The 27348-nt window shown below is 45.5% G+C and overlaps 1 protein-coding gene across 10 annotated transcripts in view; it reads left to right on the top strand.

Annotated features, from left to right (window-relative positions):
• Window positions 1–27348, top strand: part of LOC140719429 (myosin phosphatase Rho-interacting protein-like) — a 290247-nt gene that overhangs the window by 21483 nt on the left and 241416 nt on the right. For all 10 annotated transcript variants that reach the window (XM_073034091.1, XM_073034087.1, XM_073034090.1 and 7 more), the window contains exon 2: window positions 20973–21094. In XM_073034091.1, coding sequence (XP_072890192.1) covers window positions 20973–21094 — 122 coding nt within the window. The remainder of the gene's footprint in view (window positions 1–20972; window positions 21095–27348) is intronic.

Genomic DNA, 27348 nt, shown 5'->3' with positions numbered 1-27348 from the left:
ATCAGAAAACTATATCACTATACCTCTTTTGCATTATAACTTAATATTTTTAATGTCTTTAACTACTGTTCATAGAATCTTTAGGGAGATACAGCGCAGAAACAGGCCCTTCGGCCCATTTGCACCAACCCTACATTAATCCCTTTAATTTTTTTCTCCTCACAGTCCCCGTAGATTCTACGATAGACCGTCAGCTAGGGAGCACTCTCCAACTTGCACGTCTTTTGAATGTGGAAGGAAACCGGAACTCCTGGGGAGAACCTGGGTGTTCACAGTGAGAATGTACAAACTTCACTCAGACAGCACTGGATGTCAGTAGGACTAGACCAACTCTCTTTGGTGCTGTGAAGCAGCAGCTTTTCTCGCTGCATCACAGTGCTGCCCCACTTCCTGTGTTCTTGAATACGTCCTTACCCAGCAAAACCAGCATCAAATCAGCTAGTAAAAGTTAAAGCGGTCAGCAAATTCTCTGTGAACTTCCTGCCTCTAATCCAAAGATAACTCCTCTGTGTAATTCCTTATTAAATACATATAATTTAAAGCAGAGAATACAGCGAATTGAACTGAATGATTGAGCTTATAATTACGCACCAACTTCCTTTAACTTGCTTATCAGCAGAACTTATCATTTTCCCTTTTCCCTGCTGGCTTTAATAATGACCAATTAATATTCATCATGCTTAATCTTCATCAGCCTTGTTCAGTAATTTCATAATGTTAAAGAACTTTGTGCTTGAGATACCATTGTATGTTCTCAATAACATAGATGGCTATTCCTATTTCCACGGCCGAATTGTAACCCGGGGATAGGGTTAGAGGAGTGAATGTTGGTTAGTGATCACCAGCAGTTTGGGAGGTAGCATGCAGATTTGAGTTGCCTGTGGTCTTCTCCTGCTTGCCGTCACTACTCTCCCACCAAAGACACTTTAGCACAATCCAATCATGAAAAATTATCGTGTTCAAGGTAAATGCTGCTATCAAAGTACATGTATGTTACCATATGCAACCTTGAGATTCATTGTCTTGTGAGCATACTCAATAAATGCATAGAATAATAATCATAACAGTATCAATGGAAGACTGCACCGACTTGGGCGTTCAATCAGAGTGATGATGGATGCTACTTTCCTGCAACAGATGTGTTCATTGGTGGGGAAGGGTTAACCCGTGATGGATTGGGATGTATCCACTGCTTTTTGTAGGATTTTCAATTCAAAGGCATTGGTGTTTCCACACCAGGCTGTGATGCAGCCAGTCGATGTACTCTCCATCGCACATTTATAAAAGTTTGTCGAAGTTTTAGAAGTCATGTCAAATCTTCATTGTGCAAAAGACAGCAAACTGTGCAAGTACAAAAAGAATGAATAATAATAAATAGGGAAGCAATAAATATCGAGAACATGAGCTAAAGAGTCCTTGAAAGTGAGTCTGTTAGTTGTGGGAACATTTCAATGATGGAGCAAGCAAAGTTATCCCCTTTGGTTCAAGAGCCTGATGGTTGAGGAGTAATAAAGGTTCTTCAACCTGGTGGTGTGAGTCCTGAGGCTCCTGTATCATCTTCCTGATGGCAACAATAAAAAGAGAGCATGTCCTAGGTGGTGGGGTTCCCTGATGGTGGATGCTGCTTTCCTGTGACATGGGGAGAGCTTTACCCGTGATGGACTGGGCCATATCCACTACTTCTTGTAGGATTTTCCATTCAAGTGTTTCCATACCAGGCTGTGATGCAGCCAGTCAATATACACTCCACCACACACCTATAGAAGTTTGTCAGAGTTTTAGATCTCATGCGGGAGTGGCAAACTTCTAAGAAAGTAGAGGCGCTGCCATACTTTCCTTGTAATTGCACTTAGGTGATGTGCCCAGGACAGAGCTATGAAATAATAACAGCAAGGAGTTTCAAGTTTCTGAATGTAAAGAAAAACTGTTACTTGGGAAAAGTAAGTTTTACTATGCTATTAAGCTTGTCTGACCGAATGCAGGTCTTGTCCTCTTTTAATAACTGTAGGCCCTATGTAATGTATTTAGTTTTATTTGACCTAGTTTATGAGTTTTGGGTCCTTAATATTTATTTATAATCTTTAAAAGGGGGGGCATGCTAGTGTACGCTGTAACACTTAACAGTGCCAGTGACCCGGGTTCAACTCCCATGCCGTCTGTAGGAGTTTGATAGACCACGTTTCCTCCGGATGATCTGGTTTCCTCCCACGTTCCAAAGACATCAGTTATAGTAACTTGTGGGCCGGCTGTGTTGGCCCCTGAAGCCACTTGCCCCCAGCCGCTGCCAGCACCTCCTTGAACTGTGTTTGTCGCTGACACATTTCACTTTTGATGAACACGTGACAAACGCTGATCTTGAAATTGAGCACCACCGTAACTGGTTTGGGAGGTTAAAAGCAAAAGTTGCGCTGGTGCAGTGTTTCCATCAAAACATGTTTTGTTTGTCTGGGCTTCAGGAGTGTGTAAACTATCCATGGTCGTGTGATAACTGCAGCTCAGTATCGGGAGGACCAAGATGAAAGGTGCTTCAGGTCCTGCAGGGAGTGAGCACTGTCATAGTCCTTTGGTTCGAAGGCATTCTACCCTGGAAACCAAAGCTGATAAAGCAGTGTCAACTCAATGAGTTACCCGGGATCTTAGTTTTCAAGTCAAGTTGCTTTTAATTGTCATTTCGACCATAAACTGCTGGTACAGTACACAGTAAAAACGAAACAACATTCCTCCAGGACCCTGGTGCTTCATGAAACAACACAAAACTACACTAGACTATGCGAGACAGCACAAGGCTACACCAAGCTACATTAGACTACAGACCTGCACAGGACTACGTAAAATGCACAAAATAGTGCAGGGCAGTACAATAATTAATTAATAATTAAGATAATAGGCAGAGTAGAGGATAAATTTCAATATAATAATAAATGATGACGAAGAACAGAGTATCCAGAAGCTACTATTAAACCTTGTGTCTGATTATCTCCAGGAAGACGGTGAACACTTTAAACCACTTTTGCAGGGATTCCCAACTTTTTTTATGCCAGGGACCCTCTACCATTAACCGAAGGGTCCGTGGACCCTAGGTGGGAACCCCTGCTCTAGTCTTTCTGATGATGGTGCTCCAGTGGTGCTATTAGATATGGAGTGATGATGGAACTCAATAACTCTGGACAGCGTACAGCTGTTGTCCTGAACGTCGCAGGATTAAGGAAATGCACTCAAGGAAGCCCTGGTGGGTTACTACATTATGTTTAGTGTGTTGTACAGAGTCAGACATTCATTTTGCCTTTCTATTGTGCTTCTGCGCAACTTGCCTGCTTTATGATTATAGGGTTCTATTAAAGCTGAGGAGTCTGCTTCCGACATTCCCATTCTGTACACAGATAGAGGAATGTGTAAAGGGAGAAGTTGATAGCACACGTGTATAAATTTTAAATATTCGATAAGTTAATTATGTTGCTTTGTTGCCTAGATATGCCGTTCCCTTTAGCGCATTCATTCACTGTGTTAGAAATGAGTGGAGGTGCCTTTGGTGCGGCCCTCTGAAGCCAAAGGTGAGCTCCGGTAAATCCTACCAGAAGCCTAGGCCAGATAGTTTTCACGTGCTGTAAAGCACCGTGTTCTGACCAGAGTGCATTCTGGTTCCCATCTCGAGAGCATTTTCTACTGCATTATCCAGCACCCTTTCTCAGTGAAATGACGCTGGTGAGCCGCCACCTTCATCTGTCATCAGCTTTTGATGGTTCTCGACAGGCATCTTGTTTTCTCAAACCATGTCCAGAAGGACTGCATTGAAACTCTGTGAATGATCCTTACAGATGACCCCTCAGCCATGGTCACATTAGTAAAATTTATACTCAATGGCTACTTTATTGGGTGTGCCTGTACACTTCCTCTAATCAGCCAATTACATGGCAGCAACTCAAAGCATAAAAGCTTGCAGACATGGTCAAGAGGTTTGGTTGTTGTTCAGACCAGTATGGGGAAGAAATACGATCTAAGTGACTTTGACCATGGGATGTTGGTGCCAGATGGGGTGGTTTGAGTATCTCAGAAACTGCTGTTTTTTTGTGCACAACAGTCTCTAGAGTGGTGCGAAGAACAAAAGACATCGAGTGAGTGGCAGTTCTGTGAGTGAAAACACTTTGTTAATGGGAGAGGTCAGAGGAGAATGGCCAGACTGGTTCAAGCTGACAGGGAGGTGACAGTAACCAAATAACCACACGTTACAACAGTGGTATACAGAAGAGCATCTCTGAACGCGCAACATGTCGACCCTTAAAGTGGATGGGCTACAGCAGCAGAAGACCACGAACATACACTCAATAGCCACTTTATTAGATACAGGAGGTCCCTGTTAAAGTGACCACTGTGTGTAGAACACAGAGCAGTACAGCAGAGAAATTGGCCCATCTCCTTCCACCTAACTTGTCCAGGCTGACCGTGATGTCCGTTTATGCCAATCCCATTTGCCTGCATTAGACTTTCCTAGCCAAGTGCAGAGCTTTTTAAATGCTGTCATCACATCTCCCTGCACCACCTCCTATGGGAGTTTGTCCCATATGGCCATCACCCAGTCTGTGGAGAAATCTGCCCCTCGGATCAACTTTGAATTTCTCCCCTCTCACCTTAAACCTATGCCTTCTCATGTTGGATTTCCCTACCCTGGCAAAGAGACTTACTATCTTGTCTATGCTTTTCGTTTATAAACTTGTACAAGGTCATCCTGACATTCCAGCGCCAGTAAACGGAGCCTTTTTGATCTTCCTTTTGTGAGTAAAGTTCAAGGCAACACTTCAGTGAATATCTACTATATTCTTTCTAATGATACCATATCATTCCTTTAGTGAGGTGACGAGAATGGTAGACATCCTTGGGCACTACCTCACTTTTTTAATATACAGTATTTCTGTTTTCTGCACGTTTTTCTTAATCTATCCAATTTACATATACTGCAATTGATTTATTTGTTTATGTATTATTAATATTTTTATTTATTTTCTCTTCTATATTATGTATTGGATTGAACTGCTGCTGCTAAGTTAGCAAATTTCATGTCACATGCCGGTGATAATAAACCTGATTCTGACTCTGACAAAGCTGCAAATCTGGCCAGATGAATGTTTAGTACAACTGTGACGTGACTGTTCAGACTTCTACTGAGACTTGGCCTAGGCCAAGCATGTTGAATCACAAACATGAGATTCTGCAGATCCAAAGCAACACACACAAAATGCTGGAGGAACTCTGCAGGACAGGCAGCACCTTTGGAAAAGAATAAACAATCAATGCTTTGGGCCGAGACTCTTCTTCAGGACATTACTTCAGGGTAATGTCTTCACTGCCCTATCCTCACCTTCTTCACTGCTCTGTCCAACCTTCCATTTTCTGGGAGCAATGAACGTGCATCCCAGGGTCACTCTGTACCTAAATATCCTCTGCTATTTATGGTCCCATGAGTAGATGACATCCCAAAATAATAGTTCAAAGTGCAAACCTGGGTTGACAGAGGTCATAGGACATATTCCTGCAGTGTGTACTGAGAACTCACCTAATTTGATCTGATGACATTATTATGTTTGAAAATGACCACAATTCTGCATCACCAAAGTTCAGGATTGTGTGTGTGTGTGTGTGTGTGTGTGTGTGTGTGTGTGTGTGTGTGTGTGTGTGTGTGTGTGTGTGTGTGTGTGTGTGTGTGTGTGTGTGTGTGTGTGTGTGTGTGTGTGTGTGTGTGTGTGTGTGTGTGTGTGTGTGTGTGTAGTCGTCGGGGAGCCGTCATGACAAGCGCTTTGCACCGATCTTTTGGTGATTGCTCATCGTACGGCATGTCTTGGGCATCTGAAACCTGGTGGAGCCCATCCCTCTCCAGGCATCAGGACTGCATGTACACACACCCAAATTCAGGCCTGTGTATGCGCGTCCTGATGCTCACAGACAACCCCAAACCCAAGCCCTTTGAAGTCAGTGTGAAATGCTCGAGATGGGCTGCTGTATGTCCTTATGAAGGAAGGAAGGAACGACTTTATTCGCCATATACGTTTACATGGATTAGGAATTTGCTGTGGTGTCGTGGTCAGGGTGCAATATGCAATAAAAACCAACAACATCAAACAGTTATAAAGAATAAAGTTGGAGGTTGAAGTACAGATATGGAATAAAATTTGCATAAATACATCAATCCCAGCATGTATATAAACTGCATTATTTTTAGGCATCCGTTAGTCTTGTGAGACCATGGATTTGTGCCTTGGAAGGTTTCCAGGGCGCAGGCCTGGACAGGGTTGTATGGGAGACCGGCAATTGCCCAAGCTGCAAATCTCCCCTCTCCACGCCACCAATGTTGTCCAAGGGAAGGGCATTAGGACCCATACAGCTTGTGTCTTGCTCAAGGACACAACACGCTGCCTCAGCTGAGGCTCGAACCAGTGACCTTCAGTACACTAGACCACTGTAAAGTTTTTACAGTGCAGTGCAATGACTGGTTAGTAGATGGGGAGTTAAATAGAATGGCTGATCAGATTAACTGCCTGCGGGAGGAGAAATTTCAAGATGGCATGAAGTCTTACCTCTCAGTTGATCACAATCTGTCTGGGACTTGCTTCCACAAAAAGTGTAGAAGCAGTCTAAGAATTTTTAAGGCAGGGATGGAGAGACTGTAGACAGGCAAGAGGGGGGAAGCTTTTGAACATTGGCCAGGGTATGAAACTGAGATCTGATACCGTCTGATCTGATCTGATCTTGTTAAATGGTAGGGTAGACTGGAAGGGCCAAGTGGCCTACAAATGTCCATAATTTGTAAGTACATGTCCAATATTTTTTATATATAATTTATATGAGACAAACAGTTTGCTGAAGGAACTCAGTGTGTCATGCAGCACCTCAAGAAAGGAATTGCTGATGTTTTGGGTAAAGATCCTGCATCAGGATTAAGAGGGGAGAGATGCGATGTCCATCAGAGAGAGGAGAAGGGGACAAGGTGAGACAGGAAGCTGAGGTGATTGAGGAGGAGCATAAGATGAGAAGAGGTTACATCAGGTGGGAAGGGAGCACAGAGATGAAGTTAGGCAAGTAAGATAGATGTACAGTGGGTTCCCCCTTCTCCTTCCTGTCCAATTGGGACCAGTACATTTTGGCCCAGTTTAGCCACTGCCCCTATTAGACAAAGTTTCATGGAAATAGTTAAAAAAGCATAAAAAGAAGACAAACTGAGTAACACATTTTGCATTTAGATGCAATACAGAACAAATTAGAACACAACCAATAGTCACTGTTTCCTCTAAGCTGCGAGGTCACACAATTACTGAAATGCTGCCGCGCACGTAGCCTTTGTTGCCATGTAGCTAGAAAAAGTTTATGAAACATGAAATATTTTCTTTGTTGTCGTGCATTTCATTATACCCTCTAATTAATAAATAAAATCAAAAGTATATGATTTTTCTGTTTTCATTCTAAATTTTCATAATATGCATACTACAAAAACATTTAAGGCGCCACACAGTTTTCAGGCCGTGTAAAAATTTCCTGCTCAGAGCAATGGTTGTTCCTTGCAGCAGCAAAAAAACATTAGAGGAAACATTGCCAACAGTACTATAAAACTATTGATTGCATCCTCCAAATTTTCATTATCATTATAACCTTCAAGATGATTATCAATACCTTAATTCTTCATAGTTCCCAACTTGTTGAAGTAGTGAAACAGTTTGATTTTTCACTTCCAGCCATTTCCGGCATCTCCAAGCCTAAATGCTTGAAACCACAGTGAGCAAAGCAGTTCTGAATTGTCTCACTGCTCATTTCTCACCGATTTCAGTGACAAAAACCACTGTTTTTTGAATACAAACACGTGCAGCTGAATGCTGTTTAAAAACTGTTCAAGTTACATTTTATTATCAAAGCAAGTATAAGTCATACATCCTTGAGATTCGTCTGCTTACAGGCCGACACAAAACAGAAACCTGAAAGAGCCCAATTTTAAAAAAAGACCAACGCCCAATGCGCAGAGAGAGAAGAAAAAAACACCAATCGTGCAAACAGTAAAAGCAAGCAACAGCATTCTGAATGAAAGTGAGTCCATAGACACGAAGTCCAAGGCAGACCCATAGCCTCAGCCTCAGTTCACTCTAAGCATGGTATAGCATCGAATGGCCGCACAACCGATGCTAGTTAGAACCTGTTCAGCAAGCCTCCTGTCCCAATTAAGCAGCCTAGTGTCCCAAATAAGCATAGGGAATCCCAGCAATTTTCTCATTTTGTTTTTGTGCTTTAAGAGTTGTCCGAAATAAGTGGTTGCTCCAATTAACCAGAATCCACAAGCGTTTATGTAGAGATTGCTTATGTGACCAGTATTTATTAGCCAATTCAAGTTGTCTGGAAGAAGCTGGAGGCAAGCCGGCATCTGGTGCGGGTTCCTCCGTGATACTGCTGAGTAGGGAATTCCAAGATTCGGCGAGGATAAAGGAGCGGAGACGCGCCTTCGAGCAGGGAAGATGACAGATGACTTATAAAATAGTCATGACCTACACCAGAGTTAGCTCTGAGCCGGTTGGATTACAATATTGTTCAAAGCCAGTTATCTCAGGTTTGTGTGGGACAATGGACGCTGTTGAACGATAAATAACAGGTTAGTGTGTCACATATTCTGAGCAAGCTGAATGGTGATGAGTAGGGGTGAATGCCTATGAAGGTGAATGTAACTGAAAGGTAATGGGGCAGCTCTGTCTATTTTTAGAATCTATCAGATTAGGTAAAATGTTACATTGAAGATGCAGTTTCCTTAGCAAAGTGTTTTTTTTCTCATCCCCCTGTATCAGTTAATGGATGATATTTATACGTTGTGTTGGTATAGACAGTCTGCCGTCTCCCTCTTTAATACTTTTTTCTCTTAGGGCATCAGACCGATAAAGCTTCTCTTTGGGCTGAGTACAGCCTATGTTTTGGGTGCTAGGAATGACTTTTAACATGGTTAATGCCACCCTGTGGATGCCTGTAGTTCGACTGGAGCCATGGGCTCCCGTCTGTTGCTCTCTTTAACAAGAAAGAATTAACTGTAATTATCTGTTGTGAATTAGAGGGCCTTGGTGACCTTCCCTGCACATCTGAGTTTTGCAGATATCCCAGCTCCGACACGAATGAGCGAAAATACTCACCGTGACGGAGACTGGCACTGCTGCCTTGTCCTCTTCTGACCGTACAGCTGTGAGCGTGGCAGGATGAGTACTTCGCTGGCAGTGTTCCTGCTTGAGAGGAGACTCACTCTCCTGCTCTGAGGTTTAAGGGTTCGGATTCAGGCTTATTACGCATACATCAAAATGTGCAGTGAAAAGTGTCGTTTGCGCTTAGCAACCAACACACCCGAGGATATGCCGGGGGCAGCCCGCAAGTGGCACTGCACATTCCTGTACCAACATAGCAAGCCCACAGTGCCAGGCAGAACAACGCAAGCAGCAACAATAACAAGAGTTTTAAAAAATAAACAGCAAAGCAAAACAAACAAAATAAGTCAACTGCTCTCCCACCCAGCCAACCGTCGCAAAGGCCAACAGGCCTCGAAACCCAGGACAGGCCGTCTCTGGGCCTGTATCCTTGGCCCCAGGTTCTCCTCATAGACATCAGGCCTCCAACCCCAGGACAGGCCTGCATCCTTGGCCCTGGACACAGACTCAGGACACTTGGACACTCCACCCACAGCCCCCCCCCGGACACTCAGGCCACCTCTGGGCCTCTATCCTTGGCTCCAGATTCTCAGACTCACAGACATTCAGCCTCTAGACTTTAGTCCCTGGCCCAGATATGCAGACTTGACCTTCGGGCCTAAGCCTCCAGACTTGCTGACTTCAGTCTTCGACCTTCAGGCTTCTGACCTTTGTCCTCTGGACTTTCTGTGCCCTGTACCTCAGCCTTTTGGCTTTGCTTTCCGGACTTTGCCAACCTCTAGGCACCGAATCCAGGACTCTCTGATCATCAGTTTGAGCTGTGAGCTTCGACTCCCGGACTCACGTGAATCTCCGATCCCGGTGACTGGGGAGGATGGGTCACCGACCCTGGTGACTCCCACCCATACACATACAGATATCATGCTGATGTGTACATTGGCAGTGGCTGAAGAAGTTGAGCATGCATTTGCTGCTGATGATATTAGTGATGCCTATTTACAGCTCAGCCCTCCAGATAAATCCTCTTCTTAATTTTATTCAACTCACTACAGGAGGGAGACATCTCCACCATTCCCCAGTGCTGTTTGGATACAACAAAGAGATACAATAACAACTTTTGAAAGGCGCTTGTGCAGGTGGATGGGAAAGGCTTGGAACAGGGGTTCCCAACCTTTTTTATGCCACGGACTCCCCACTATTAACTGAGAGGTCTGTGGACCCCCAGGTTGGAAACCCCTGGCTTAGAAAGGTAAGGGCCAAATGTGGGCAAATTGGATGAGCTTGAAAGGCGTCTTTGTTGGCATGGACCAGATGGGCTGAAGGACCTATTCCCATTCTCTGAGTACAATGGAATGGGATTTCAGAGGCGGGTAATGAGACCATGGGTGCCTCTGACACTTGCTGGTTACTAGTCAGGCAAATTCACCATCTAACCTTGGTACTGTTGTCCAGTGAGGTCACTGGGAGGGAAGATTCAGTAAGGTCCAGAATAAGCAAGATAACCATAACTTAGCGGTACTTCAACCTCAAAGGAAGCTTCTAGCCATGACATTTGGCAAGGTCTGAAGTTACTACTTCAAGGAGCTGTAATTTCTAATTGAAAGGATTTAACAAGTACAGAGTAATTGTTCCTTCAATGTTATTTTTCTTCCTGATGGTTGTCTGGAGGTTATGGTAGAACTAAACTATTAGTTAGACCTCAGCTGAATTACTGTGTTCATCTCTGGTTGTCACACAGCAGGAAGGGTGTAACTGAAATAGAATGGGTGTGGAGGAGACTCTCTGAGATTTTGTATGGGATGAAGTGTTTCAGTTCTGAACAGAGACTGGTTAGGCTGGCTTTCAAAGTTCCAGAATAAATTTATTATCGAAGTTACGTCGCCATGAACTATCCTGAGATTCATTTTCTTTCAGCTGGTCATGGTAGAACAAAGAAGTAAAATAGAATCAATGAAAAACTACATGCAAACAAAGGCTGACAAGCAGCCGATGTGCAAAAGACAATCTCTGTAAATAATAATAAACAACTACAGAGAGAACATGAGTTGTTGAGTCCATAGGTTGTGAAATGAAAGTGAGTGAAGTTATCCACGCTGGTCCAGGAGCCTGATGGTTGAAGGGTAATTATTGCTCCTGAACCTGGTGGTGTGGGACCTAAGGCTCCTGTATCTCCTGCCTGTTTTCCCTGAAGTTCAGGAGGGACGTGATTGAAGGACAGGATATAATGAAGGGCACAGATAGGATTAGACACCTCATAAAAAGGGAACATTTTCAATAAGAAGAGGACAATAGGTTGAAGGAGGTTAGCAGGGGCTTGAGGAAAGGCTACTTCACCCAGAAGAGTGATTGAAGTCTGGAACGCACTGCCGGCAGTGGTAATGGAGGCAGGTACTCCCACAACTTTGAGGAAGTATTTGGATAAGTAATTGAAATTCCACGACTCAATGGCAAGTACTGGGAGATGGGATCAGGAGGGTGAAGTGCTTGATGGCTGGCATGGAAGTAATGGGCAGTAGGGTCTGGTAGTGTATAACTATGAGCAGTTTACAAATTTTCCCACAGAGAAGACCTGTGCCTCCAGCATTTATTACTTCAATGTGAACCAAAAACTTCACAAGTATACAGTACAGAGTTAACGTTGTGGTTAACCAACCTGGCTGCTAACTCAGAAACCAACAGTTCAGAGACCCAAGTTCATGGTCCCACCGTGACAGCTGTGCAATTTAAGTTTCTTTAATCATCTCAAGTTTGGGTAAAGAGTTGATCGTGATGATGGTGATCGGATTTTTATAAAGCACCACCTGCCAGCCTTGCCCAGTTTGGCCGATATGAGAGTCCAGACACAACCCATGTGGTGGATCCCTGCATCTCCCCTGTGGTGGCCTCCATTGCTGCCGTGTTCAATTTGGGGGCAACTTCACCTTCTTAATGACTAGTGGGAATGGACAATAAACACCACTGACAATGACTGTGGAAAACGAACGAATAAAATTTAAAAATCTTGAGTCATACTGGCCTGCAGTAAAAGACTCTCTCAGGTCGTCCTAATTGATAGAGAGCTCCTGAGTTCTGATACCCGTGCATTGAGCATGAGGTCTAACATAGCACCCAGTCCAAAAAGTGTCCTTTCAACTACTGGGAGCTGTGTAGTTGTACTTGCAAAGCCCCCCACTGAGGGTCCATTTCTCTGACTGTCACATTTACCACCTGAAATTAGAATGGTTTCCCTGCAGAGCCACTGGGGGAGCTTGACTCGATATGGTCCAGAACCATAGTGACAAGTAATTCAACCACAACAAGGCTCCTGGCGTGACATTGAAAAATGCTGATAGTTACTGCTGTAATGATTTACAGTTGTTATTTAAAGGGTTAGTTATTGAGTACACAGATTGATTGATGTTTACCTCCCAGTGGTTGTCTAGGGCTTTCTACCAATTTCAGAAGTTTCTGGGATTGATGAGAATATTTCTTCCAGAATCCACTCTTTTGCCAGAGTTGAATATACTGTACTAGCAAAAGTCTTCGGCACATATATGTAGGCAGGCTGCCGAAGTGCACAGTACTGTAGTAATTTTATGTGTTACACTGTACTGCTGCTGCAGAAAGAAACAAATTTCATGACATTTGTGAGTGACGATAAACCTGATTCTGATATGGGTCTCCATTGTGGACTGAGAGTGGGAGGGGGACAGGGAGAGGGGAATTATAGTTGGGAACAGGGGAGAGAGCGGGAAGCACCAGAGAGACATTCAGTAATGATCAATAAATCAATCGTTTGGAATCAAAAGACCTTGCCTGGTGTCTCAGGGCTGGGTGTGTCTCTATGCGCACCAGTACCCCTGTCTCTGGCACTCCTTCTCTGCCACCTGTCCCACACCCCTCCCGCGGCACTCCACCCTCATCATTCCCAACATCCTTTACCCACGCCAGATTTACAAACTCATTCTCCACTCCACGTGGACAAATACAGCACTGTGCACAAGTCTTAGGCACTCTATATATATATATATATATATGTGCATAAAACTTCTGCACAGTACTGTATTGATGTAAACCTTTGGAATACATCATGAGCAGGGACCATGCTGAGCTAGAGCTGCTGTTGGAAGAGAGGATGAGGAGGGAGAGCGGGTGTTTGATACACAAGTGTGTCTGGCTACAATGTTCAGAGAGCAGTACTATCTAACCTTGGGGCGGAGCACTGTCTGCTCCTGAACTGGGGCGTCGTCATCGAAATGTTTCACTTGCTACAGGGAGATCAGAATATTGGTGCCCGTGACTGTCAGGTTGTGTAGCTCTGTGCTGTTTGGGATCCCTCTGGCTGGTTATGGACATCCACTTCCACTTTTGTTTAAGGCCCTCTATTCAAACAAGGCAGGGGGCGGGGATGATTGGAAGAATTGGATCAGCCCAGGATTGAATGGTGGAGCAGACTCGGTGGGCCGAATGGCCTACGTCAGCTGCTATATCGTATGGTCTTATAGGACAAGTGATAATGAATGCTTTCCTGAGCACGAGGCTGCAGGGTGGCATTTACTGCCAGTGCAGCCCTCTGCAGGAGCTTGTGGGTCTGCTGGGGCTCTGTATTGGTGTCCAGATACAGTGGAGCCGAACCAGCAAGTCACACGGTGTGCTGGCACAATGTTCTCCTCCTTCAGTAGTCCATTGAGTAATGGTGAAGCTGAGCCCCCACAGCAAACACTGCTGAAGAGGTGGCTCCTGTGCTCCGTCCACAAACAGGCACAACACCAGCAAACACCGGCGCTCCCACCATGTCACAGGCCCCGCTTCTGCCCAGACTGCCCTCAAGGGTATCAAGACTTGTGGATGTCTACAAGAAGCTCCACCAGGAGCGGGGTGCCCTCCCAACCAGCTATCCAGCAAACAACAAAGGAACGGGAGAGTGAAGAGAGGAGAAAATCTAGACAGTTTGTGGGACATCCGTGATGAACAAATGAGGCTGTAACTGCAAGCTTGGTTTCCCATTTATCAGCAGCCTTGCAACAGACTTTCCCACTGCAGCGATCATGATGTCGGTTGTCTGCAATACAGAGAGCCCCACAACCCGAATGTGTAAATAAATGATTATTATGCTTACAAAGTCAACTAATTAATCTTTTGAATAGTCTTGGTTTCTCCCTCCTTTGTTCTTCAGCTGTGCTATCCTTGGCTCTACAGCACAACATAAGAAATAAGAGGAGGCCATTCAGCCCTTCAGCTTTATCCTGTATTTAGCAAGGTCAGAGCAAATCTATTCCTCAGCACCTTTACCCGCTCTGTTCCTAGATTCCTTGATTCTATTAATATCCAGAACTCTATTGGGCTCTGTTTTGAATAAATTCTGTGACAGATTTCATGGTTCCCTGGGTTACAGAACTGCTGTCACACTCTGCATGAAGACATTTCTCCTCATCTCAGTCCTAAGCAGCCTGCTCCTTATCTGAGGTTGACTACAGGTCCTAGGATCACCACCCAGGAGAAATACTGCATCCAGTCTGTGTAGAGCCTAATGAGAATCTTCTAAGGAAAATTCCTTGCACTCTGCTACTCTCCAGTGATGACTGGGGTGGTCAACACAATCTCTCGTGGTGGTAAGCCAGTTCCCTTTGCAGTTCTCATACACCGCCCCTCCCCGTTTGATTTTACCAATGAATCTATATTTATTGTTTTAATCTATTTGCTGTAACCAATGCTTTAAAGATCTAAATAACTTGGAACTAATTTATCAAGTTCATATAATGCTCAGTGTTGGATACATTGTACAGTTCAATGTAAAACAAGTTCTTTGTATAAAACTTTGGCTGATCTTTCCCATACTAAGTATAGGAATCTCATAGACTGTCACAGAGTTGCAGCATAGAAATAGACTATCCAATCCGAACTATTACCTATTTTTTTACACCAATCCTTCATTAATTCTATTTTATTCACCCCACATTTTCATCAACTCCTCAGGTCTCTTCCCTGAGAAGTCAAACAGTAATATTGCTCATAATCAGATTTTCATGTAACTCCTGTCTAAGCTGCTGCCAGGCCACCCTACTGTTCCAGGCACTGCAGGGGCCATGAAAGGACAGTGGCCAGGTGGATCAGAACTCCACTCCACTTCCAGAGTTATACAGTGCTTTGCAAAAGTCTTAGGAGCATAGTATATAGTTTAGGTGCCCAGGACTGTATTTGTCAACGTGGAGCAGAGAGCGAGTTTGTAAATCTGGCGGGAGCAAAGGATGTTGGGAATGGCGAGGGTGAAGTGCCATGGGAGGTGGTAGGGAAGGAATGCCAGAGGCGGGGTTTGCCGCCAGTACGGACACACCCAGCCCTGAGACCCCAGGCAAGGTCATTTCATTATTTGATTCCAAGCAATTGTTCATTCCAGAATGTCTGTCTCTGGTGCTTCCCCCTCCTTCCCCTCTCCCCAACCATGATTCCTTTCCCTCTGCCCCTTCGCACTCTCAGTCCATAATACAGACCCATATCAGAATCAGGTTTATCTGTGTGTGTGTGTGTGTGTGTGTGTGTGTGTGTGTGTGTGTGTGTGTGTGTGTGTGTGTGTGTGTGTGTGTGTGTGTGTGTGTGTGTGTGTGTGTGTGTGTGTGTGTGTGTGTGTGTGTGTGTGTGTGTGTGAGACACACATGAATCTTGCTCATTACTGTATACACTGGAAAAATTAAAACCCAAATAAATTTTCTAGAGCTTTGCATTCATCTTCTGGCCCTGGGTATTTGTCCTCATGCTGAAAAAGGCCGTGATGCTCACTCAAACACAAGGAAATCTGCAGATGCTGGAAATTCAAGCAACACACACAAAATGTTGGTAGAACATAGCAGGCCAGGCAGCATCTATAGGAAGAAGTACAGTCAACATTTCGGCTGTTAGTCCTGACGAAGGGTCTCGACCTGAAACGTCGACTGTACTTCTTCTTATAGATGCTGCCTGGCCTGCTGCGCTCCACCAGCATTTTGTGCGTGATGCTCTGTTTGTCCGATATACACTTAGTGGCCACTTTATCAGCTACACCTGTACACCTGCTCATTAATGCAAATATCTAATTAGCCATTCATGTGGCAGCAACTCAGTGCATGAAAGCATGCAGACATGGTCAAGAGATTCACTTATTGTTCTGACCAAACATCAGAGTGAGGAAGGAATGTGATCTAAGTGACTTTAGGAGTGATTGTTGCTGCCAGATGGGGTGGTTTGAGTATCTCAGATCTCCTGGGATTTTCACGTACAACAGTTTCTAGAATTTACTGAAAATGATATGACAAACAAACAAAAAAAATCCAGTGAGCGGTAGTTCTGTGGGTGAAGCAGGTCAGATGAGAATGGCCAGGCTGTTTACTGCTGACAGGAAGGTGACAGTAACCACGCAGTACAACAGTAATGTGCAGAAAAGCACCTTTGAACCCACAACACATCGAACCTGAAATGGATGGGCTACAGCAGCAGAAGACCACGAGCATACGTTCAATGGCCACTTCATTAGTTACCGGAGGTACCTTATAAACTGGCCACTGAGTGTATCTTCAGGAATTGGATACATCAGCAATACCGACATTAATTGCCCAGCCGTCATTGCACTTTAGAAGGTGGTGGTGAGCTGCCTTCCTGAACTGCTGTAGTCTTTCTAGTGTATGTATTCACACAGCGCTGTTGGGTATGGAGTACCAGGATTCATCCCCAGTGACCGTGAAGGAGAAGCATTATATTTTCACTTACTGTCTGTTACGCCGCTGGTGTTTAGGGCAGCAGGGAAGGTCCTCTGTCTCTGGTGGTGTTCAGGGCTTCCTTCATGTCAGTAGCTTCCTCTCGGTTTTCACTACTGTCAGAAATGCAAGTCCAGGGTGGAGACTCAGGAATACCGTTGCACTCAGATTTAGAAGGGTTTGCCATTACTGTTTCTGTAACAATTTTGTTCTACCAGTAAGGGTTGTGAGCCATGAGCTGAACCCTGAACCTGGAGGACCGGTGGACCACTCTTAGTCTGGCCTCTACCCTTTGATCTGTTTGGCATGGGTGACCCTGCCAAGAGCCAAAGCAAAAAGCCCTGACTGCAGAAAACATAACTCTCCGGGTCATTGAGGCACGCAAGTTTCCAAACCACAACAAGATTGAAGGAGTATATTTTCAAGCAATGGTAATCTCAGACGGCTTTCTACTCTCTACAACGACAATACCCCAGTGACCTGTAGTGGATCAAAAGTAGGTGGTATAAGGCCAAGGGCACCAATGAATCCAGTAGGACATCTCTGTTCAAAGTGCTGTACGTGTGGCTCTCACTACCTCAGACTGTTGAGATGAAGATGCAGATGTTAGGTGAAAGTACAGTGGAGAGGAAATCAAGGATAAGGGTTATCCAGAAAAAGGTAGGGGCTTTGTGCAAAGCCTATCACTGACCAAAAGAACTGAAGCTAGTGATAAATATCAACAAAGCTAGACTGCACTTGGAGTATTGTGAGCAGTTTTGGGCCTCTTATCTAAGAAAGGATGTGCTGACTTTGGACAGAGTCCAGAGGAGGTTCACAAGAATAATCTCATGATTGGTGGCAAGGTAGCATAGAGTTGTGTACTGTAAAGCGTTGTGTAAAGCACAAGGGTTTAATTCCTGTCACTGCCTGTAACTTGTATGTTCGCCCACGTGGATTTCCTCCAGGTGCTCCCGTTTCCTCCCACAGTCCAAATTCATACCGGTTGGTGGGTTAATTAGTCATTGTAAACTGTCCCACGATTAGGCTAGGGTTAAATCGAGGGGTTGCTGGGCAGCAGGACTTAAAGGGCCTATTCTGCGCTGTATCTCAATAAATAAATAACCCTGACGACGAAAGGGTTAACATATGTGGAGCGTTTGATGGTTCTGGGCCTGTTCCCACTGGAGTTTAGAACAATGAAGGTGGATCTCATTAAAACCTACTGAATATTGAAAGGTCTAGATAGAGTGGACATGGAGGGGATGTTTCCTATAACGGGGGAGTCTAGGACCAGAGGGCACAGCCTCCGAAAACAAGGATGTCCCTTTAGAACAGAAATGAGGAAGAATTTCTTTAGCCAGAGTGTGGTGAAGCTGTGGAATTCATTGCCACAGATGGCTGTGGGGCCAAGACATTGGGTAGATTTCAAGTGGAGGTTGATAGGCTCTTGATTAGTCAGGGCATCAAAGGTACAGGGAGAAGGCAGGAGAATGGGGTTGAGAGGGATAATAAATCAGCCATGGTGGGATGGTGGAGTCTCAATGGGTTGAAAGGCCTAATTTTGATCTGACTTCTTATGGTCTAAGTAAATATTGGCAGTACCTCAGTTTAAATAGAAGGCTTATCCATATGGGAGCTTTGCCACAAAATTGGTGGATATACCAAGGGTCCTTTCGGCCTTTAGTTGTAAGAGCCTTGTGTGGAAAGACCTTGCCTGGTGCCAGTTCATCTCCTGGTAGGTTTAAGCTTCAATACTGAACCTGGGGAAATAACCAAGCTGGTTGAACAAATACCTTAATGTGAAGCCTTATCATGTTGATCCGCTTCATGGTGGATTGGTTTTGTAATTCTGGCCCTTTGGCAGCCATTAATTGGATAACCAGTTCCTCATTGAATGAAACACTGAGGGGGGTCCAAAACTGCATGCCCAGTGTCAAGGTTAGGAGACAGAGATGAGGAACAGTTGTTAAAAAGGGAGGTTCACAGGAACAACTTCTTGCAGAGTGTAGTGAACCTCCAAAGTAGTCTCACCCCAGCAGGCTGCGGATGCACACGAGATTCTGCAGGTGTTCGATCATCAGGGATGTTTATGGAGTAGATCAACTTCTGAAAGATCAGGTAGTTGGAGGTTGTGGGGAACTGGCACAGGAGAAGTGATGGTCAGCCCTGATCATGGTAGAAGGTAGAGCTGGTTTGAGGGCTGGCATGGCTACTCCTGCTCCTATTTTCTGATGTCCTACGGCCTCCCTCAGCAACTGCAGGACCTAGGACTGAAGGATGCTCCATTAACCAGTCAATACTGCTTCACTGGGGCACCTAGACCAGATTTATGACCAAGAGTGATGTCCAAGTATTCCCCAGCTTACTGTGCCTAACTTGTGTACAGCTTGTACATATCAGTGAGTGTTTGGAAGACCGTCGGGTTGGATCTTCCTGCTGAGGTGGGGGGATGCAGGCATCTTCCTGCCATGTGGGAACTCGGTTCATAGCCACCTCTCTGACCTGTGGGCTGTTCGAGAACCATGCTGTAACCTGGAGGAGGAGCTGTACCGCCTCTATTACACAGCGAATATGCCAGCATGTATCACAAGGATAATTGTGAAACAACACTTGACAAAGGAGATTAAGTCAGTTGCTGCAGCACACACAAAATGCTGGAGGAACTCAGCAGGTCAAGCAGCATCTATGGAAAAGAGTATAGTCGACATTTCAGGCTGAGACCCTTCAGCAGGACTGGGTCCGAAACGTTGACTGTTTACTCTTTCCCATAGATGCTGCCTGGCCTGCTGAGTTCCTCCAGCATTTAGTGTGTGTTGCTTGGATTTCCAGCATCTGCAGATTTTCTCTTGTTTGTGATTAGGTCAATTACTGGCTTAATTAATTAAGTAAGTTTTAAACGACGGCTTGACAATCTAAGTCTGAACTTGGCGAAGACCGAAGAAATGATAGTGGACTTCAGGGAGGTGCAGATAAACCATCCCCCTCTGCGAATGCGTGTCTCCTCTGGAGAGAGAGTTAAGTGCACCAAGTTCCTGGGAGTTCACATCACGGATGACCTCACCTGGTCCCTCAATGTCACCTCCCCAACCAAGAAGGCACAGCAGTGTTTCCACTGCCAAAGGTGAGGCCTACTGCCCCCCCCCCACCCCTCCCCATCTTAACTGAATTTTACAGGAACTCCATTGAGAGCATCCTGGCCAGTTGCATCTCCATCTGGTATGAAAACAGTCGAGCATCAGACCAGAAGTCCCTACAAAGGACTGTGGGAACAGCTAAGAGGATCAGAGGGGTCTCCCTACCATCCATGGGGGACAATTATCAGGAGCGCTGCATACGCAGGGCCCTCAGTGTTATCAAGGATCCCTCCCATCCATCCAGCATCCTCTTTGACTTTCTACCATCAGGCAGGAGACTCCAGTGCATAAAGACAAAAGTGGTCAGGATGGGAAACAGTTTCTTCCCTCAGGACAATAGCCGTCTGATCTCCCTGCTGCCTCACCATTCGACGTGTCACCGGTTAATCTATTCTGTGCCTTACAATATTTAATTTCTGCACTTTAGCTTATTTATTTATGTGTAATCCAACTGTAGATTTCATCCTTTCATAAGTGTGTTATTCATAAGTTATTGTGTGTCCAGAGAAGAGTTGTCTCATTTTGATGTATACGTGGATATAGTTCAATGACAATAAACTTGACTTAAAGGTGGAGATAAATTGCAGACAAGAGGTTTAGAGAAAGTGTTTCAGGCTTGGGTGGCTGAAGGCACAGCTGGCGATGGTGCAGGGATTAAACCTGAGAGACTCAAGGAGGAACAGATTATATGGGAGCCGTGAAGAAGGTTACAGAGCCAGACAGGGCTGAGGAATGGAAGGGTTTGGAAACATGGGTAAATACTGCAAGACCAGGTGCTGCTGCAGTGTAGGGAGGATGGAGGTGAGGGGTGAACCAGACAAGCTGCAAGTCACAAGTTGCACGGTCGAATCTAGGTTAGCTCTGCACTGGAGGCCACATCAAAGGCTGTTGAACAGACCAAGCAGTAAGGTAATGGGAGGGGAGGTTGGTGTGGTTGGGGCGCAGATTGGCTGTTGACAGCTCTCATGCAGATTTTTTTTTTCCGTCTGGTTGTTTAGCTGCAGTATGGCGATCTCGGCCCGAATCTGCACACCAGCGCGTTTACGGAAGGGGGTCTGCGCTTCATTTCTCCAGACTGGAATCTGTACTGCGGAAGCAGCCCCGAGGAGCTGACTGCCAGGTAAAGGGACCCCGGGAACGCGGACGGGCACTCCTAGGGGATGGAGGCTCCAGAGAACCTGTGATCAGTAACTCCCGAGTGCTGCTGATGGCTGACCCACTGGTCCTGCACAGAAGGGTAGTGGCCAGGCGAATCATGACTTCACAGTTATGTTCACAAGAGGTTCTGTAGTTGCTGGCAATCCAGCCAGCACACACAGAATTCACACGGGTAGCATATTTTGTTGTTTTTCCTTTTCACCATTTCCTTAGCATTCGTCTGTTTATTACGAGACTGAGTTGCTAGCTCGACACTCAATCCAGCACAGATTTCCAGCATGCAAGGGGCCAGCTGGATTTGAACCCAGGACCATTGGCCTTGAGGTCCAGTGCTGATGCCACCACCCCACCAGCCAGCTAGGCATCATCTATGGAGGGGGATAAGCGATAAACATTTCAGGCCAAGACACTTCACCAGGACTAAAAGGGAAGGTTTTCTAAAATGCTTCATTTGCTTCAATCTCTGTTCTATTTTATTAATAGTAAGACGATTAACGCGCAGATATAAGCAACAGGACTCACCTCTTTCCCTTAAAAAAAGTCCGTAATTATTGTTACTAATTCATTAATCAGTGATCGTCTCTGCTCGAAATGACCATGGCATGTGAGAGAATTTTATCGGAAGCTATCGTCAGTTTGGACGCATGCTGTCAAAAAGGTTTGCCACCCCGGTCAACCTTCAATATTGTTGCAGCTGTACGCAGCTGGGCCAGTGGAGAATGTTCCACCATGGTGCTGACTTCTGCCTTGTAGACGATGGAAAGGCTTTAGGTTGTCAGGAGGTAACTCACTTCTCACAGGGTACTCAACCTTTGACCCGGCTTCTCACAGGGTACCCAACCTTTGACCTGCTTTTGTAGCTGCTCTGTTTATCTGGCTGGTCCAATTGTTTTTCTGGTCGGTGAAGATCGGATGTTGATGATGGAGGGACTCAGCAGTCATAGCTCCACTGAGTTTCTGGGGTAGGTGGCGACGTTGGTCAGTGCCTGGCGTGAACACTCCCTGCCACTGATCAGCCACTCGTCGGTGTCCTGTTGCATGCAGGTATGGGCTGCTTCAACTTGCTGAGGGGATGTGAATTGAATCAAACGTTTTGCAAGCATCAGCGCAGGTCCCACTTCTGACCTTCTGATGAAGCAGGTACAGATGGCTGGGTTTAGCTCACCGTCCTCAGGAACCCTTGCAGTAATGTTCCAGGGTCAGGACCAGAACCAGGTCCAATATCACTGCCATATGTTGTCACATTTGTTGTTATGCCACAGTAGTATTTTGCAAATCATAGTGCTAAAAATGTAAATTACAGTAAATATATTTTAAAAGTTAAATAAGCTGCGCAAAAAGACAAGGAAAAATGTAGTGAGGTAGTGTTCATGGGTTCAATATCCATTCAGAAATTGGACTGCAGAGGGGAAGAAGCTGTTTCTGAATCACTGAGTGTGTGTCTTCAGGCTCCTGTACCTCCTACCTGATGGTAACAACAAGAAGAGGGCATGTCCCGAGTGACATGGATTCTTAATGTTAGATGCCGCCCTTTTGAGGCATTGCTGCTGGATGCTGGGGAGGCTAGTGCTCATGACAGAGATGACTGAGTTTACAAAACTCTGCAGCTTATTTCAATCCTGCATAGTGCCCGCTCCCCCATACCAGATGGTGATGCAGCCAGTTAGAATGCTCTCTATGGCCCACAGCCAATCACAGACAACCATAGCCATTTTGTGTGACGTCTCCAGCCTCTCGAGCGTTAATGCCTTTGACGCAGATTGACTACAGTTTTACCAGGATATCTTAAAGCCTATTGCACTCATGTGCTGCCTTGATAGCGAGGCCTGATTCATTGTTCAAGGTAATTGTCATGGGAGTACGGTACATACCCAGAGTAGAAATACCATGAAAATTAGCCTTTTGCAGCATCAGCACAATACATTGTAAACACGACAAGCATAAATTACATCAGCCTAAATTAGCATAAATTATACATGCATGACAAAATAAACAAAATTAAACATGATGCATTGTGCAGGTTCTGGGTGGTAAAATCTGGGGAATCTGGGTGATATAGTTTGGGGAATCTGCGTGATATAGTTTGGGGAATCTGCGTGATATATTCTGGGGAATCTGCGTGATATAGTCTGGGGAATCTGCGTGATATATTTTGGGGAATCTGTGTGATATAGTCTGGGGAATCTGTGTGATATATTCTGGGGAATCTGCGTGATATAGTCTGGGGAATCTGCGTGATATAGTCTGGGGAATCTGCGTGATATAGTCTGGGGAATCTGCGTGATATAGTCTGGGGAATCTGCGTGATATATTTTGGGGAATCTGCGTGATATAGTCTGGGGAATCTGCGTGATATATTCTGGGGAATCTGCGTGATATAGTCTGGGGAATCTGCGATATAGTCTGGGGAATTTGCGTGATACAGTCTGGGGAATCTGCGTGATATAGTCTGGGGAATCTGCGTGATATATTCTGGGGAATCTGCGTGATAAAATCTGGGCAACCTGGGTGATATAGTCTGGGGAACCTGGGTGATATAGTCTGGGGAACCTGGGTGATATAGTCTGGGGAATCTGTGTGATATATTTTGGGGAATCTGTGTGATATAGTCTGGGGAATCTGTGTGATATATTCTGGAGAATCTGTGTGATGTAGTCTGGGGAATCTGCGTGATATAGTCTGGGGAATCTGCGTGATATAGTCTGGGGAATCTGCGTGATATAGTCTGGGGAATCTGCGTGATATAGTCTGGGGAATCTGTGTGATATATTCTGGGGAATCTGTGTGATAAAAATCTGGGTGATGTATAATGGGCAATCTGGGAGATATATTCTGGGCAATCTGGGAGATATATTCTGGGCAATCTGGGTGATATATTCTGGGCAATCTGGGTGATATATTCTGGGCAATCTGGGTAATATCGTCTGGGGAAGACTGAGGGTTTCACAAACACGAGAATTCCTGAAGATGCTGGAAATACAGAGCAACGCATGCAAAGTGCTGGAGGAACTCAGCAGGTCAGGCAGCATCTATGGAAAAGAGTATGCAGTCAGCGTTTCAGTCCAAGTCCTGATGAAAGATCTCTGCCTGAAATGTTGATCGTTTAATCTTTTCCATAGATTCTGCCTGGCCCACTGAGTTCCTCCAGCATTTTGTGTCTGTTGCTAAGAATGAGGGTTTTTCAGACTGGTTCAATAACTGATGGCAGTGGGGAACAAGCTGTTGTTGTGCCTTGCAGTGTGAGTCCTTAGCCTCCTGTACTTCCTGCCTGATGGTAGCAATGAGAAGAAGACATGGTCTGGATGGGTGGGTGGAGGAGGTCCCTGATGATGGATGTTGTCTTCCTGAAACGTCGCTTCTTGAAGATATTCTCACGCCGGAACCATCATCCCACTGTTGCATTTTGCTCTCCCCTCCATCGTTGAACCTCATCCATGTTGAGACCTGAGGCCCTGTGGTTCTGGTATAACCGCCTCTGGAGTGGGGGTTCCCAGCCTAGGGTCCACAGACCCTTCGGTTAACGGTGGGGGTCCATGGCATAAAAAAAGATTGGGAGCCCCTGCATTAGAAAGTAGGTCATTGCTAAGTGCAGACTGTTATCAGCTTTCATCCGTGCTGATGATCGAGGGTTAACGGTGGGGGTCCATGGCATAAAAAAAGATTGGGAGCCCCTGCATTAGAAAGTAGGTCATTGCTAAGTGCAGACTGTTATCAGCTTTCATCCGTGCTGATGATCGAGGGTAGACGAGTCAGGAAGTAGTTCATGAGATTGCATTTGCCCTGCTCTTTCATCTGCTGCCTAACTACCTAAATTAGTTTTAGAGCCTCACTTGTATTAGTTCTTGTGTGAACCACTGGGTTTTAACTCTCCTCCCTCTAGAATGCCCTGCAATTGTTTTTGAGATCTTGACCAGAGCACCAGGGAGGTAACACACCATGCCTGATTTACACCTCTGGCCACAGAAGTCCCTGGGTGAAGGGTAATGAGATCAGGTAATTGCATCTGTCGCTGTTGTATTCATGGCAGTCCCTTGCAAATGAACAATGTGTCATTATGTCCCGGCCTAATGTCTCCTTTCTTGCTCCCTGACAAGTTTTGTCCATTTTATCATTTCTGTCTCCGGTGATGTTTCTGTTTCTGACCTACTGGCGGCAAGGTTGAGGCGTTCCAATGTGGTAGAAAAGTAGAGAGGCAGAATATATATACTTTTAACTGCGAGGGGATTTAATGTTTGTGTCCTGACACATGAATCAGTGAAGGTTAATGGGTAACCAAGCTGGCAGCCGACTGGTTTGTTTTCCTTTACTATAAGAGGATCTGAGGAGAAGGATAAAGACATCTTGGTAGGAATTGTACAGACCCTGGCTGGACTACAGCAGGAATATTGCTTACAGGTCCCTCTCCCTAAGGGTGAGTTTACTTGCAACGGGACAAATGCAGCCAAAGTTCACCAGATTGATTCCTGCAAAGGAGGAACCTTCCTAACAGGAGGGAGCGAGGAGGCTGCCCGATCCTCTGGAGTTTAGAATAATGAGAGGTGACCCGTTGATGTAAAATAAAGTCTTGACGGGGTAGATGCTAGGATGATGCTTCCTCTAACTGGAGTGCCTGTCTCATAATCAGGACGGATAAGAAGGAATGTGTATACCCAGAGGGTAGTGAATCTTTGGAGTTCTCCACTCCTGGGAACTGCAGATATTCATCTTGTTCATTACATTGGGAAAAGTTACGGCAGCTGTATAGCTTAGTGGTTAGCATTAGGGTATTAGAGCTCCAGTGACCCGGGTTCAATTCCGCTGCTATCTGTAAAGAGGTTGTGGGTCCTCCACATTTCAAAGGCATACAGGTCAGTAGGTTAATTGGTCACATGGGTGTAGTTGAGCATGGTGGGCTTACTGGGCTGGAAGGGCCTGTTACAGTGCTGTATCTCTAAATAATGTGTCTTGGATATTGAGAGAAGGAAGGACAAAGAGAAAGGAATTCATGTAGAAAAAGTGTTGAGGTTTGCACTCAGTCGTGATACTGTTGGGTGCAGAATTGGTATGAGGGGCTGAATGGCCAGCTCCTACTTCCTGTATTCCTACGTTCTGCCCTTTACAGCCACAGGGTACCCTGTTCTGTGCCTTCCTTCAGAGTGGTGTGGTCTCTCACTATCCCCATTGACAGCAGACTCGGCCCGGTATCCCCACTAAAGGCTGGATTGACAAAGGACCTTCATCCCTGCGTGCCTGAACTTGGGTTTGGGCTTCAAATGTGAAAGTGTACAAAAAAGCTGGATGAACTCAGCAGGTCAGGCAGCATCCGTTGAAAGAAGCAGTCAACGTTTCGGGTCGAGGCCCTTCGTCAGGACTAAAGAAGGAGGGGGCAGGGGCCCTATAAAGAAGGTGGGGGAGGGTGGAAAACCAATCAGAGGAAAGATCAAGGGGTGGGGGAGGGGAAGCAGGGAGGGGATAGGCAGGAGAGGTGAAGAAGGAATGTAAGGGGAAAGCACTATGGGTAGTAGAAGAAGGCAGAGTCATGAGAGAGGTGATAGGCAGCTAGAAGAGGAGACAGAGTGAAGGTGGGATGGGGGAAGTGAGAAGGAGGAATTACCGGAAGTTGGAGAATTCGATGTTCATACCAAGGGGCTGGAGACTACCCAGACGGTATATGAGATGATTGTTCCTCCAACCGAAGTTTGGCCTCACCTTGGCAGTAGAGGGGGCCATGTATGGACATATCCGAATAGGAATGTGAAGGAGAGTTGAAGCGAGTGGCAACCGGGAAATCCTGAATGTTGTGGCGGACGGAGCGGAGGTGCTCAACGAAGCGGTCCTCCAAACTGCGTCGGGTCTCGCCAACGTAGAGGAGGCCGCACCAGGAGCACCGGATGCAATAGATTACCCCAACAGACTCACAAGTGAAGTGTTGCCTCACCTGGAAGGACTGTTTGGGGCCCTGAATGGCAGTAAAATGTGAAAGTGCATTCTTTATTGATCCTGCCCCTGGCAGCCTCCCCTTAACCCCAGTGTGTGGTGAATTAGCTGTGCCAGCCTCTCATCTTCCCCCGAACTACACAGTGATGGTATAATATTTCTTTAGAGATACAGGACGGTGAGACCCCATGTCGCCCAATTCAGATTCAGGTTCCTTTATCACACGTGCATGGAAAGGTATGGAGAAACGTGCCACTTGCACTAACAACCAACACGGCCGAGGACGTGCTGGGAACAGTC

The sequence above is a fragment of the Hemitrygon akajei genome, chromosome 31 (genome assembly GCF_048418815.1).
Source record: "Hemitrygon akajei chromosome 31, sHemAka1.3, whole genome shotgun sequence".
NCBI lineage: Eukaryota > Metazoa > Chordata > Chondrichthyes > Myliobatiformes > Dasyatidae > Hemitrygon > Hemitrygon akajei.
The sequence above is the reverse complement of the archived record's forward strand: the minus strand, read 5'-3'. Positions and strand labels throughout refer to the sequence as shown.